The sequence below is a fragment of the Sesamum indicum genome, linkage group LG12 (genome assembly GCF_000512975.1).
Source record: "Sesamum indicum cultivar Zhongzhi No. 13 linkage group LG12, S_indicum_v1.0, whole genome shotgun sequence".
NCBI classification, from domain to species: Eukaryota; Viridiplantae; Streptophyta; class Magnoliopsida; order Lamiales; family Pedaliaceae; genus Sesamum; species Sesamum indicum.
In genome coordinates this window covers 5,530,634-5,546,370 of record NC_026156.1, presented here as the reverse complement: position 1 = coordinate 5,546,370, position 15,737 = coordinate 5,530,634, and the positions used below count along the sequence as shown (strand labels likewise).

The window sequence follows — 15,737 nt, the reverse complement described above, 5'->3', positions numbered from 1 at the left end:
GATGATATAAATTAATTCTCTGCCGTATTCTCGATTAATATAACTGGAAATTATTATTGTTTGACTTCCCACAAGGGACGGTGTGGGTAAGTCCCCATCTCTCCTTTTTAAGAACCCTAACTTCTTCTCATAGGACATTTGTTTTTATTCAATATGAAAAGCTATTGTTTATGACACGTCCCATTTCCGTAAAAGTTGTATAAAAGGCATTTATTGTTTGAATGATAAGCTTCACAAACACTACTTTGTTAATAGTGATTTTCTAATTTCATTTAAATCTTTAATGTGATGGTTCAAGATTTTTTGTAAAAATGTTTTCAATTCTTTTACCATTCAAATTATAGACCAAAGTATGTGACTTTTATATATGGGTTGTATCGATCTGAGCTCGTCTCCCACTTGAAATCGACTATATATAGACGAACGATGATGATCTAATCACTATGAATCAATGACTCGTGTAAAATTATCAGGATTTTTGGCTAAGCTAATAAACTTTTCAAAACATCTTATAAAATATTTGAGATCTTATAAGTGTAAAAAAGGTATTTGGCAATTTTTTTTTTTAAATATTATAAAATCTCAAAATAAGATGTTTTAAATCTTATATGCTCTTTAAAACAAATTAGCATTTTTAACTTTTTTTAAAATATATTTTTAAACTCTATAAGATTAATATGTAATTAGATAAAAATATCCTTATACACACACAACCACATTCTCTCTCTTTTCTCTCACACACACACACACTCTATAGGATATTAAAAAATTTTATGTTTTAAATTTAAAATTTAGAAAATGCTTCATTATTTAATAATAAAATATTATACATAGTTAAATAAAAAAATTGCTATTCAAATTATATTTATTTAAAAATATATATTCAAAATATTATAAATTTTACAACTAGAAATAGTCATTGATAAAGAAAATATTAACTATATATCTATGTTAACATTCGATTAGCAAACATTTTTAGGTAATAATTTTTTTTTGTAACAATAATTATCTTATTTAGAGTTAAATTCATGTGAACTATCTATGAAATTATTTTAAAATATTTAAATATAAAATATGTTAAGAAATAACAACTTATTTGATTTTAATGGTAATATATATATGTTCTTTTTGGTCATTTTACCAATAAAGACATATCATGCTAAACACCCTAACATCTTATAAAATATTTCCACATCTTATACGCTTTAAATCTGAATTTATTCAAATATTTTATGAATTTATTTTTAAAATAAGATCCAATATTTTGTAAGCTTTTAAAACATCTTATAAGACGTATAAACTTATAAGATGTTCTAAAAAAGCTTAGCCAAACATCCTCTATATAACCTATGATACTTTCAATACTACACCTCTATTCCCCATGTACGATTTGTGAATTGCGATAATTGATATTTTTTTAGGACCTTCATACTCCTCATCTTACTATCTTGTTGATTTAAACATTGCAACTCACAGTGGGAGCATTTCCAGTACGATTTTTACAATTTATTGTATTCCAAGTCACATGCGATTATTCTTACTTATCTAAATAAATTTGGAAAATTTATTATTTAGATTGGATATTTACAGACTTACTAAAAATGAACACAGTTATGTATTATTTAATTTAAGATTACCAATTTAATTATATTGAGTATTGTAGTGTGTGGTATTTTGAAATGATGCAACAATAAATTGGGGGAAATGGGAATTGATATGAATGATCAAGTGTGGGTGAAGTAATAGGTAGAGATTATGAATTATGCAAAAAGGAAAAAGGTAGAGAAAATGGGGTGCATGTTATGTGCAGGGGTGTTTTTGTTGCCATATATACGTATGTGAATATAAATAACAATAAGAAGAATAGAAAACGCATGTGATATTAATTAATTAAAGAAATAAATAGAGAGATAGACAGATTGTTGTTGTCAGAAGTTGAAGAAGGGATATTTATTTCCAAATTGATGGTATTGGTAGGGTTATGAATATATATATATATATATATATATATTAATAATGTGTATGCATTCTAATTTTTATTTTTCTCCGAAAATACACCCCCTACCCTCCCGCGATTGCAGGTAATATATTTTCCCCTCTCTTTCTCTCTCTATCTATATCTCTTTACGTGTGAGTGAAATTAGTCATGAAATCAAATCCAACTGGAAATCTGGTGGGTATTGGATTCTTGAAATTCACAAAAATTCATCATTAATTACGGTTGAATTTCAGGGCTTTTCTTGAATCAAGATTGTGGCCCGGAGTTCCAGCGAGAGGCTGGGTGTATAAGCTAGGGTTTTTGAGTTGACAGATCTGAGTGCGACTCCACAATTCGATCATTACAATCCATAATTCAACATGTTTTGGCGTATGGCTGGCCTCTCCACTGCATCTCCAGTAAGTGCCCATTTTTTATTTTTTATTTTCCATTTTACGAAAAAGTTTTTTAATCTTTCAGTTGTTTTTGAGATCCAATTTCTTGGAATGTTTGGTTTCGTGGTAATTGGATTTATACCGAGTCGATTTCCGTTTCTTGGAGTGCTGTGAGATTTGATGAGTTGTAATAAGGTTATTGATAGTCGAGAAGACAGTGGGTTTTGAATGTGTGATTGCTGTGTCTTGTTGGCCAATGTGATGTGGAGATGTTTTGGTATTAATTCCATTGAAGTCGTCATGATTGAGGCAGATATGGTTGATTTTTAGTCAAACTCGATATTGCCTGCAATCTGTTGAGAGCAATGTAACAGTAGCCAAGTAGAGCAACGGCACGTGGTACCATGTAGGGGACGGAGATAGGTGCAGCACTTCTGGTTGTCGTATTACTAAAATCCCTTCCACCAGTTTTGTACTGTGAACTTTACTATTTTGCGTAAGATCCATGGTCCTTGAGAGCACCAACATATTGAATTAAGACATATCTAATCCGAAGCTATTCAATTTTTCGGAAAATAGAGGAAATCTGGATCCTGGAGAGCTGTTTCAATATTCTTTATTTCTGCCTTTTATGCATTACTGGAGACCCCGGTGCAGGGACATGCCTGAATCAGCTAATTGAGACTTAGGAGGCTGCAGAGTCACTTTATTTGCAGAATAGACTGGTCTAAACTATCTGAAATGTACTTTTGTGCAGTTGATGATTGGTGATCTGTTCACCGTACATGAGTAATTCGTATCTTTTACTTATAATGAATGGAGCGTGGAGTACAGTTATTATTATCAATTTCCTTTGTTTTTGTCTTCATTGCTGAATGTCCTCACAATGATTTTAGTTTCATATTCATCTTCCTGGGCATTTGGCTCCAACACGTGGATTTAGTGTTAATTTGTGTAATGCATATTTGTATACATTGTTGTTGATGTTGTGTTGTGTTCTATTTTCAGAACTGGAAACGAGTTCCACTACCATACTTTTTTATTTATGAAGTCATGTTCAATAGACATTGTTACATCCCATTTGGTTATAATGTGAATTACTATATCTGTTAATTGTTTTATTGATTATATAAATCTCAGGTGGAAACCATTTTAGATAAAGAAAATTTTACACTGGAGGAGCTATTGGATGAGGACGAAATAATTCAAGAGTGCAAAGCTCTTAATGGTCGTCTTATTAATTTGTAAGATCCTGTTACACTTACTGTAAAACTTTTCTTGTGATTTTTTTGCCTTGATCTTATTATATTCAACTTGGGTACTCTTATTTTGCTGTGCTATCTGATAATTATTTTCTGCTGAAAGTGGAATTGAAATAGTTGGGTGGTCATTTTTGAACCTACAGGTTGTCATGCTAAAATACATCTTAGCTTAATAGGCTATGTCGGGTAATATTTTATTGGGTAGCGGATCAGGTAATGGCACAATAAGCGAAAAAAAGGAGCTTGTGATGGGTTGTTTAAAGGGGAGCAGGAGGTTGGTAGTTCGCGGAAAGTATATTTGCTTATATTCAACCAAGTACTTTCTTAGTTACTGATCCTTCAGGGAATCTTAGATTGATCGCTCAAACTTGACAGTTTTAATCCTCCTTTCTAATTGCCAAAATTCGAAGTGGGCTACTTTTATTTTTGGTAATAATGGGAAAGCACAGCCTGCATTTGCATTCTTTCTTTGGTCAGAATATTCAGGATCTTTTTGACCTTGCAGCAACTAATTTTATAACAATCTTTGTTGCAGTTTGCGCGAGAAAAATACAGTAAAACAACTGATTCAATACATAGTGGAAGAAGCTCCAGTGGATGCTGAGAAACAACGAACATTCAAGTAAGCTTGCGCGGTGGATGGTTCTTAGCATATCTATATTGCCAGGCTGCTGAGTAATGTGTTCAGAAGAGAAGCTACTGATCATTAACTTTCCTTCTTTCTGCCTGCAGGTTTCCTTTCATCGCATGTGAAATTTTCACTTGTGAGGTTGATATCATACTCAAAGCTTTGGTAGAGGACGAGGAGGTGTGGGCTTGTGAGAATTTTCTACAATTTGTTGGACATTTTCAATTTTGAACTTTATTGGTTACCTCCTATTTTTGGTTCACAGTTGATGGACCTGTTATTCTCCTTTTTGGATCCTGAGCGCCCCCATGGTACTCTATTGGCTGGTTATTTCAGCAAGGTATGATTTTTGATAGCTTGATGCATATAAGCATGTTTTATTGCCCAACTACCCCAAGCATCGTTTAGAAGATACCAGATACAAAGAAGAGGCAAGAGGAAAGATATTGAAATCTGGATAGAGATGACCTTTATATTGAGGTTGAGCTGTCAGCTTTTTTGTAAACATAACACATTTCTATGTTGAAAGTGCATTTTTCCTTTCTATTTGGTCAATAATGGCTCTGTATAATTTTGTTTACCCCTTGTTTATGTGGTTGGACTATCAGTTTTATTTTTATTTCTGTTAAGGCAACATGTTTACATGTTTATAGTCAATCTTGCTGCCAAAGTGAACATTAATAGCTCATTTATGATTTTGCTTTTCCCTTATGTTTGTGTTTGAAAAATGTTGCATATCATTTACCTAATTGCCCACTTTGTGTTTTATTTCATAATTGCTTATCGTTTTTCTAAAAATTCTTTTTACTGCTGTAACCGTCAATTGTTCCTCATGTTATAACAAAAGCAATAGAACTATTATCAGAAGCAGGCCTGTTGCTCAGTATTATAATGAATCACGCTCATTGTGCCCATGTGCCTTTTCCTTTACATGCACGCTAAGTGTATAAATGTCAAGATTATTTGTTTTTTCCATGTTTAAGTTTGAAGTTTCAGTGGTTCCATGCATATTGTATTTGTGTATCCCTGTTTTGTGAGATGGTCTTCTATATAAGTGTACCTCCATTTGCGATTGATGTTATGGTCTGAAGACAGCGATATTGTTTCAGTTTAAAAGAAGATGAGGAAGTAAAGGGCATAAGAAAATTGGATAAAATAAAGAATTTATTTAATGGCAGTCATATTGTTTCACTAGCTATATGTATGAAGTCTTATCATATAACTAGCATTATATATATTGCCCTTCAGTGTCTGTGTTTCCTTCATTTTATCCTATAATTGGCTGCTTTTGCTGCATTCAGATTTTTATCAGGTATCTGATTCTCCATTCTTTATTTGTTAGGTTGTTGTATGCCTGTTGCTGCGGAAGACTACTCCCCTAATGAATTACATACGAGTGAGTTTAATACTCTTCAGTAATCAGCTATCTGATTTTCTTCTGACTAGCAGCATCCTAATTGTGACATATTATCTGGATATCTTTTAACACTCGTTCAGAATGTGGTTATTGGTTTGGGTCTCTGGGAATTGAATTGGTAGTATTTTTGTTTTCAGCCTTCAAATATTTGGCCATCCTCATGATTTAGAACATTTTGTTTTATCCATGCCCTGGGATCATTCTTGATTTATCGTTCATTAATGTCACAGCATACATAGGCCGCGTAGAAGGAACTAGGAAGCTCACGAGCAATCTTTTCTTGCATCCTTTTGAAGGGAGAAGTTGTATTGGTAGTTTATCGGTATTCATGTTCTTGTAAGAAATGACAAGTTTCTGTATGTGTAATCTTAAGCAGCTATGAGCTGCCAATGTATGTGAATATGGTTTGGCATGTTAAGCGATTGCAGGCATTCCAAACTATTTTTTCAAATTGCTGTAGTTTCAGCCATTATGTTGTGTTAACTGTCATGCAGAATTAATGAGTATTCAAATTGCTGTAGTTTTTAAGTTGTGTTCCTCTTGCTGCCAATCCTTAGGTTGAATATTTATCTACCTATTCATTTTTTTCTTTTTCCCTAAATTGCTGGATGCAGAAATTTTTTATTTCTCATTGGGCTAATCCATATGTTGAATGTTTACATATTTGTGTTGCTGCGTACTGTGTTGCATTTAACTGGACAGGAGAGTAATGTTTTATAATGTTTGTACAGGCTCATCCGGATATCATTAGCAGGCTCGTTGACCTAATTGGAATTACGTCTATAATGGAGGTATGTTGGTCAGCCCTCCACTCTCTCTCTCCATTTCTCTTTTACTAGGTAGTTTTGCTTGAAATATTAATAGGCTTATTGTTGAACAGGTTTTAATTCGTCTCATTGGCGCTGATGAACACATTTATGCGAACTATGTGGACTCCATGCAGTGGTTGGAAGATATGAATGTGCTGGAGATGATTGTTGACAAATTTAGTTCATCTGTAAGTTGCAGTAAGCATGTAAAACCTGGCATGATGGGCCACTTCATTTATTGTCTAGTCATCAGTGCTTCTGTTGGACCTTTCTACCTCTTGAGTGGAATGGTTGGAGGAGCCTTCTTGTTTTGATACTTGGCCTCATGAAATTGTAGCAGTCTTGTGTTTTTGCCATGAACCGTATGTTTCTTGTTTTTCTTTGTGAAGATACAATAATAGTCCTCTGGTCTTTTCTATTTTCTATAACTAAGCGTCTAAACCAATGCTATCAGAAAATGAAATTCCACTTTGAGTCCCAAATTTATGCAAATCCTGTTAAGAAATGATCAATATCTCTTTCCGTATTCTCGCGAATGTTTCGTTTTTTCTTTCTTCTTTCTTTCCTTCCCTTTTTTTCCCCAAATACATCTCAGTTAGCTTTGATGTGTATTTGCAGGACTGCCCTGAAGTGCATGCTAATGCTGCAGAAACTCTCTGTGCAATTACTCGATATGCTCCGCCAGGGCTGGCTTCAAAAATCTCTAGCCCGAGGTTGAATTGTTTTTTTTAGATTCTTTATTCTTGGTTCGCACCCTCTTTCTCCTTTTCTCATCTTGATTAGAACCTGGGTGCTCTTGCAGTTTTATTGGGAGATTATTCCGCCATGCTCTGGAGGAGTCCAGGCCAAATTCTGTTTTGGTTAACTTGTTATCCGTCTGTATATCTTTGTTAGATCCCAAAAGGTTAACATCAGGGACATATTACATGTACACCCGCCAAATGACTCATGGCTCAACTGGTGCTGCTAATCCTGAGACTGTTCAAGGCATGCTGGAAAGCTTAGGTCAGTACTTGCCTACTTGGATTTCATTTCTTCTGCTCCACTGAGTGATAGTGAAGGTCATTCTTCAAATTTATATGTTGTAAGCACCACTGTCGATGGGCTCAGTATTACTGTCATGAGCTTAACAGGTTAGCCAAGTATCCAGAGTTTCAGAGGACTGAGTCGGCTTTTTCTACATTTTAATATTGTGTGCATTACATGATAAGTCTATTGATGAACCCACATATCTCTGGATGCAAATAATTTTGTTTGCCTTATGGATAAAGTACTTCAACTCTGATGACGAAAGTGACTGGTGGCTGCAAACAGTTGAGATAATAATTAGTTAAAATAAAGGCCTTTCTCTCCCAGCAATTCCAAAGATGCAGGCTGAGTCGGAGAGAGGTAGTGTTAGTGATCTAGTGCCTTTAAAGAAACATGGAGAGAATCAACTTGCTAACAATCGAAGGTTTTAGCCGTCTCCTTTTCTAAATCATTATCTATTTCTAATAAAAATGTATTAACTGAATTATTTTTGTTAAAGTCTAAACGTCTGAGCGGAATGATCATTATTGTGATGTTTGTTGTAATCAAATCTTATCATGGGTTGGCAAGAAGGCAATATACTGGTTTATTGGGCAGGTAATCTGCTCAAGCTTTTGGATATTTCATCCGAGGACCATGTCTTGCTAACCACATATGGCAAATTGCAGCCTCCTCTAGGAAAGCATCGTTTGAAGGTACCTTCGTTATGCTTGCACAAAAAGCATTAACATTTCACGCACTTCTTCAAGTAGGATTGTTTTCAATGCCCTTTCTGGCTGCCGTGCGTTCGTCATATTCAAATCTCTCTCTTTATAAGAGAAATTCAACAGTGCTGTGAACAAAATTTGATTGTGAACCACATTGGTCTTTCAGATTATAGAGTTCATCTCTGTCTTGGTGGCTGTTAGTAGTGAAGTTGCAGAAAAGGAATTGATTCGCCTGGGCGCTGTGAAGCGTATTTTTGAATTGTTTTTTGAGTAAGTTCTCCACATTAAGCATCCGATATTAATCTGTAATGTGGATTACAAACAGTTTGAGTACTCTAATCTCTTCTTAGGTATCCATACAATAATTTCTTACATCACCATGTGGAACAAATTGTAATTTCTTGCCTGGAGAGCAAAAATCCTCAGTTTGTTGAACATCTTCTTCGGGATTGTAATCTTATTGGGAGGATTCTTGAAGCAGAAAAAGACTCCACTTTGGCTGTTAATACAAGCAGGGTAAATCTCTTGAATATCTTTCAGACGGAACTTGTACATTTTTCGATCATATTGTGTATCTCTACCATCATGTACTGTACATGGTCTATTTCTTACTTTTTTGTTTTGGCTTTTTATGATGTCGACGAAAAGATCTGAATTATGCTAGAATCAAATTCTTTCAATATATCTTGCAGCATACTGTACCTGCTGAGGGAAGATCAGCACCCAGGATAGGCAATATTGGTCACCTAACCCGTATTGCTAATAAACTTATTCAATTGGGGAATAGCAACAGCTTGATACAGACATTCCTGCAGGTATATTCTGATCATCATTTTATTTTTGTGAATACTCTCGCTTTTCAATTGGTGTTTCATGAATGCTAAACAAGTGATGCTGGTGTTGGTTGGGTTAGAGCTACTTCTGACTTTTTTTTTTTAATCATAAGTTCCTACTTTAAATGACGTTTATTTCTGTATTGTTGGCTTAAAAATTGATTTTTGTTTTGTTGTTTATATCCTAAAGACTATCACCATGTACATATTCAAGTTTGTATTTAACACACTGAGAAGTTCTCAATGCATCTATGCTGTTAATTGTTTGATTTATTTTCTAATTAAGTTTTCTGCTTATCTTTTTTTTATTGACAGGAGAATAGTGATTGGGTGGATTGGCAGACAAATGTGCTGCTTAAGCGCAATGCTGTGGAAAATGTTTTCCAGTGGGCTTGCGGGTGAGAATTCTTAATTGATTCTCTGCATTGGCAATGCATTTCTTCAGAAGTCTATGATCTATGCATCGATTTGTGGTCCCACATGAAGTGTTCTCTTGTCTATTATGCCAGCCCACAAGTTTCATTGAGATGGGCCAGGTGTCCGTGCATATGGGCTAAGACAAATCTCATTCTTTTGGTCATGTTTTAGGCAGCTATGTCATATGCATCTGATGCCATGTTAACTGGGTAAGAGCAAGTTGAGGTCCTGAATGGAGAAAATTGACGTCAAGAAAAAGACAGATTCCAATAAATAACAACTCTTGTCTTCCAGAAATTTTAACAGATTTAACCCCAAAAAGAATAAAGAAAAATCCTTAATCAAGATGAATGTTAAAACAAAGGTAAGAATCAATAAAATTGGTTAACTGGTAACAAGTAAGATCCTAATTGTTTGTTTATTTGCACATCTGTAAAATAAGTGATGAGTTTGTGAACGGTGCTTGTTCTTAGTTGGCAGAGAAGTCTCAATAAGTCAAGATTCATTGGCTGTTACGTTATGCCACAGGTGCCATAGGCTTATTTCCCATTCGTCCTTATTCTGTCAACAATGGGTTTCTTCCATTATCATTTGTGTCGGCTTTAGTTCTCAATTACATCCATCCGACTAATGCTGTATTTACTTCCTAACTCGCATTATGGATGTACCATTTGTATTGCTTTTGCAGGAGGCCAACTGCACTACAGGATCGAACAAGAGATAGTGATGATGATGATTACCAAGATAGAGATTATGATGTTGCAGCTTTGGCAAATAACTTGAGCCAGGCCTTCCGATATGGAATCTACAGTAATGATGATATTGATGAGGTTTGTTTTATAATTTCTTTATTATGTTCTTGTTATTTTATGTCACACAAGGTTAAAAAGTTGGGTAGAGGCTGAAAGGACTGAAGATGTCAGCTTTGAACTTTTAGTTCTGTAGTTTTCTTTCTGCATATAAACAATGTTACCTGTTTGTGTTTCACAGGCTCGTGGGTCTCTCGAACGAGATGATGAGGTATGCACATGATTGCTACGAGCATTTTTCCTAGTTTTTAGGTTGTTAGATTAATTATGGTGATAACTTGTAAATGACCTCTATGATATGAAATGGCGAAGTTAATTGGTTTAAGATAAGTCTGCTTTTGCATTATTCATTAATCTCTCTATCAAATCCCAAAGGCTTCTGAAACATTTGTTTCAAAAATAAGATTTACCTTTTCCATCATCTTCGCAGCGACCATGATGGATGGTTGGGCTGGGACTTAGTCACAGTGGACACATTCACAAAGGCAACATAATGAAAGAGATAGTAGGTGGAAGCTAGTGAAACATGGCAGTCAATTGCAGACGTAGATGTTCTACTTTTTATATAGAAATCATATTTTATGCAATAGTCCTCAACATAACTGAGAGACTGGTGCAGTGTGGATGAAAAGTTTTCTGTTCGTGCAGCATTTTGAAGTAAATATTTGAAGTTTGTACATGTATCCAAGTTGCATATGTAGATGGCTATGTCTATTCCAAGTTTCTGCAACATTTTTACGTCCAATCCTCTCTTCTCTTATCTTTAGAAGCTTTTGGACTATGTAAAACAACATTATGCACATCTATAAGTTCCTATAATAATTTTTTTCAGGATGTGTACTTTGACGATGAATCTGCTGAAGTCGTCATTTCTTCCCTTAGGTTGGGCGATGACCAGGAAAGGTAAGTGACTAGACTCTTTTGGTTGGATTATCGTCTGTACTTTTTTTGGAAATGAAGATTAAGTCTGCTATTGTGGAGTTGGTATCTGTTAAAAGTTCTTCCTCAGTTATTGCCTCCACAAGTTTGGAAGTTGGTCAAGTTTGAGAGCACACAGCTTTTCATGTTTTTCATGAACACATCTAATATATCATCCTTAGTTTCATTTGAAATATTCATTAAAATGAGTGAAGTTAAAGTGGATAAAATGGTTCGACATTTCATTTTTTCTATTCTGGTTGAAAACTAATTTCTAGAGGCTTGCAGTTTATTTTTCTAAAAATGTCATGACTACGCAATTCCGAGCCAGTCTAAGTATCACCTATAGTGCTTGCATTTTGATGTGTTCTATTGGTCTTTGATGTGAATTCTTTGCTTGGCATGATGTCCCTTGAGCCTATTTGTATTCTCTGTTTGCCACTTGTGGTTATAGCTTGACTTTATCATGTTTCAGTGGGTCTCTTTTTACAAACTCCAATTGGTTTGCATTTGAGGGTGAGAGAATTGTTGATGAGCATTCATCTGGTTCGACTGCTTCCTCATCCCCCAACACTAAGGACACTAAGGGGCATGAAGGTGTTGGAGGAGCTGATGATGAGGATTTGGCAGACACTGCCACATCCGAACCTGTTCAAGAGATACCAACTTTAGATGATAATGCTGAAATAAATGCACCTAGCAAATTGTCAGAGGGCTCCAGAGAAACTGAAACCAGTGGGTCTGACAAACCACCTGAGTGGGTTGAGTGGAGGGAAACTTCTGGTTCACTTGAACTTCCTCCTACCTCGGATTCTTCTAACACGTCCAGTGCAGCTCACAAACCACCTTTGCCCAATGGTGAGCTAGAATTGGAATTAGAAGATCAACCTGATGATGTCGGACCAGATAAAACAGTTGCTTCCCCAACTTATGCTGATGCGCCTGCAGATAATTGCAAGACTGATGGTGGGGGGTCACCTGATTCAAAAAACATTGATTCTGTTTCCAGTCCTTCACAATCCACAGCGGTGGCTAAAGCGAACCCAAGCATTGGAGAAGTAGATTCTCATGCTGAAATGGAAGACTCTTCTGGACCTACAGAATGTGAACAGAAGAATTAATTGGGGAGTGTAAATTCTTATGCTAAGTTGTGTCAAGATGAACCTAGCACTTGTGTTGAAGAGGTGGGAGGAATGACCCTGTGAATGGTGCTGTTCAAGTAATGTACCCTACCTTCTTTGTTATATGGGTTGGATCGAAGCCTGATGGTTTTCGCCCTATTCCGACCTTTAGGCAACAAAGTGCTATCAGCTCGATTGGAGCCTAACAGCTACTGAATCTATAGATCTGTTCTTTTTCCCCTCCCTTTTTGTATTTGTACTGCTAGGTAAAACCTGTCTTGCTGTTCAGACGTTTATTGTATGTTCACAAGATCTTGTTTATACCTTGTAGTTGTTTTACTCTTGACAAAGTGGCATCAAAAGATTCCTTTCTTAAGTTGTCAAGTGTTCAACATTGAGGCTTGGGGAGGGGGCATCTGTATTCCTTCCTGTCTTGTGCAATTGTGTAGGTTAGAACTTAGAAGCAGGGTTCATGTTATAAGGCTATGTAAGGCTAAAACTAGTGCTTCGATCATACTATTATCAAATTTGGTATAGCTGCTTCGTCACCTAAATGGGTAAATTCTTTTCATTATTGGAGCTCTAATGATCATGGTGCAGATACAAAAAATCGTTTAATCTCTAATTTTAGGATTATTATTTAGACACCTTTAAAAATATTTTTTTTCTGGAAAAAAGTTTGAAATTACATTTGCACTCTTTAGGATTCTCGTTGTGCGTTGTGATTCTTCCTTTAAAATTTAGATGAAAAATATTAATTTCAACTAAAAAAATTATATAAATTTTTAATTTACACTTCACTCCGCATCCCATATGAATTATTAACAATAACTAATTTCTTCATTCATCAATTAGTGATTTTCATTTAATGATAATAATTTAAAATTAATATTTTATTAAAATTTATCCTTTTGATTTTATGTACATTATTTTTATCCTTTACAAGTATAAAAATATTATTAGAGTAGTTTTATCAATAAATTATACAAAATGCTAAACAAATGATAGAGTCAAAAGTTTATGGAAAAAAAATTAGATCAGTGCTTTCCATAGAAGAGTTACACTTGTAAATAAAAATTAACATATGAGGTGCAAGTGTAATTCAAAATATATATATATATATATATATAGGGAAAACTAAAATTTTGCATTTTTAAAAAGAGTGCAAGTGTAATTGACCCATAACTTTATCCCTCAACTAGAGTAGGCACAATGCATCAGAATAGGAGGAAATGATGTATTATATAATATATGGACAAAATAAAATAATATGCTTAACCTAGTAGAGCGAACCTAACTCTCAAATTCGCTAAATGCTAAACTGTAATGACATTTTCAAATTCCCAGATCAGCAGTTGTGATAGTCAACTTTATAACTATACCAGTCCATCAGACAGCGTTAGAATCTGCCTCCAGGCTGCGCCTCTTCTTCTTTCCTTCTCCATGCCTAGACCTCCTTGGAGCCTCGTCCTCACTATCACTTTCATCATTCCTGTGGCTGCTTCCAGCGCTATAATGATCCTGTTGAACTTTTGCTCTCTGCTGATACTGACCTTCATCGCCAGCAGAGCCAGCCATCTCTTGATCCTTCGCATGAGCTGAACCTTCATTCCTGTCACTAGTTGGTGCTTTCTGATCTCTCTTAGCTCGATTAGAATTCTGAGAAGGTTGTGTCGGTGGTGGCATATAAAATGGGGCTAGACCAAGTGGTCGGTTAGCTCTTGCTGCAGGTGCGGCACCAACACCCATTCCGCCCATGAAAGGAGGCCTTCCTGGACCCATCATCATGTTGAATCCACCAGAAGGCCGGACAGGGAACATCATCCCTGAGGTAGGACCTGCAAAATCACCAGAGAATCTAGGAGCATATGGGCCCAGGCTGCGGGGAGCCATACCAAAAGGATCAGGCATGGGAAAACCATCAGGGTTCATTGGTCCATAAGAAAAGCCATCACCGGCAACCAAATTTGGGGGAAAACCTCGCATTCCATGGAAAGCACGGGCACCACGTGCAAGAGGCATATGTGGAGGCCACATCATTCCCCTTCCTCTTCCCCTTCCTTGAGCTCCGAAAACCTGTCCAAGGCTTTCATCCTCTTCTTCACTTTCGTCTTCTTCCTCCTCTTCATTCTCTTCAAATGGTACAATATCTGGATTTTCATTCCCATTCTCAAGGTTTACTCCCTTTGCCTTCTCCTCTTCTCGCTTTGATTCTGCTGCCAGCGAGACAGCCTAAGGAAAAGATAATCATTTCCAGTTTCAATTATCTGGTGCCCATTCTAACACCAATGTACAGCAAAATGCACCATAAAGAATAACATAATTGTAATTCTCATCTTTTCAGAAAGCGGGATAAGTAGCATGATGAAGCTACTGGGCTCAGGATGAGTATCAAACCTAAAAGTTTAAGCTTTTGTCAAAAGTCCCTGATACAATTCAGTAACTATTCCAAGGAAAAATTACCATCAGATCACTGTCTGGCTCAAGGTAGAGCAAGGATGCCAACTGCTCACCAACAGAAGGCTCCAGTTCCTGACAGTCTCTACTTATCTGCAATTAGACAAACAAATAATGTCCAAATTGTCTGCTTCCAGACAGATTATGAAAAAACACACAGGAAATGAACGAGCAAGAAAACAGTATCGCTTGCTCAAAATAAGGTTAAAAGAATTTATGACAACAATCTCTAAATAAGCTTAATGACTCTGACATATCTCCTAATGCCAAGGCACAATTCTTTTGTGGCTACTATACCATGCAATGCTGCTTAATTGAAGATATATGAAGTTGATTAATAACTCCAATTACTGCATTAAACGTTTCAAGTGATCCAGATTGCAGAGAAATAAAAACAGACAACTGGTTAACTTAAAACATATATGGACATGTGGGATACACGAGTTTAAAGTAAGTACCTTCACTTGTAAGTTCTCATTGTACGGGTTTCTCAAATGCCGAGTCTTGTTGAAGGACAGTTCACCGAGCTGCAGGCATATATCATGGTTATTTAACTTCAAAATTTATACATTATATATAGAAATATTTAATTAGCCGAAAATACCAAACAAAATGTGGACCTCAAATGCATGATACACTGAGTAGCTGAATTTAGATAACAGTTAAAGTAATCCCAAATCAATATACACTACAAAGTCCTCATTTCTTTTCATACATACATTTTCAAGTAAATATCATGGGCCAATATTAGTAATTATTATGGCAATGTATGGATAATAAATACAAAAGCAATCTATACCATCCAGCATATGTAAAGTAATCTGATCCAAATATCAAGTGAAGAAGAATATGCCTCTACTATAATTAAAAACATACAACACTCATAAACATAATGCCACTGTCGTCAAATGTCAAATAACATAGTGCAGTAACTAAGTTAGACTCATGCACCATCTC

At 35.6% G+C, this 15,737-nt stretch overlaps 2 protein-coding genes across 2 annotated transcripts in view; one reads left to right on the top strand and one right to left on the bottom strand.

Annotated features, from left to right (window-relative positions):
• LOC105175784 (serine/threonine-protein phosphatase 6 regulatory subunit 3) lies at positions 1,937-12,715 on the top strand. Its single transcript, XM_011098371.2, has 20 exons — positions 1,937-2,081; positions 2,233-2,397; positions 3,514-3,617; positions 4,171-4,257; positions 4,368-4,443; positions 4,529-4,603; positions 5,606-5,659; positions 6,412-6,471; positions 6,561-6,677; positions 7,108-7,202; positions 7,292-7,494; positions 8,116-8,213; positions 8,392-8,495; positions 8,576-8,741; positions 8,918-9,040; positions 9,374-9,456; positions 10,164-10,305; positions 10,466-10,495; positions 11,117-11,187; positions 11,678-12,715. Exons 2-20 carry the CDS (start codon positions 2,359-2,361, stop codon positions 12,321-12,323), a joined length of 2,373 nt encoding a protein of 790 aa, XP_011096673.1. The 5' UTR covers positions 1,937-2,081; positions 2,233-2,358; the 3' UTR covers positions 12,324-12,715.
• LOC105175783 (30-kDa cleavage and polyadenylation specificity factor 30) overlaps positions 13,547-15,737 on the bottom strand; it is a 6,748-nt gene continuing 4,557 nt past the window's right edge. Inside the window, exons 5-7 of the mRNA XM_011098370.2 lie at positions 15,239-15,307; positions 14,787-14,873; positions 13,547-14,555 (exon numbers count right to left, since the gene is read on the bottom strand). Of these exons, the coding sequence (XP_011096672.1) occupies positions 13,713-14,555; positions 14,787-14,873; positions 15,239-15,307 (999 nt within the window). The 3' untranslated portion in view covers positions 13,547-13,712. The remainder of the gene's footprint in view (positions 14,556-14,786; positions 14,874-15,238; positions 15,308-15,737) is intronic.

Excerpts from the sequence above, each read along its gene's own strand:
- LOC105175784 (XM_011098371.2), top strand. The coding sequence starts at position 2,359 with ATGTTTTGGCGTATGGCTGGCCTCTCCACTGCATCTCCA. Across the intron at positions 4,604-5,605 it reads TGGCTGGTTATTTCAGCAAG|GTTGTTGTATGCCTGTTGCT; the intron begins GTATGATTTTTG and ends TTTATTTGTTAG. Across the intron at positions 8,496-8,575 it reads ATTTTTGAATTGTTTTTTGA|GTATCCATACAATAATTTCT; the intron begins GTAAGTTCTCCA and ends ATCTCTTCTTAG.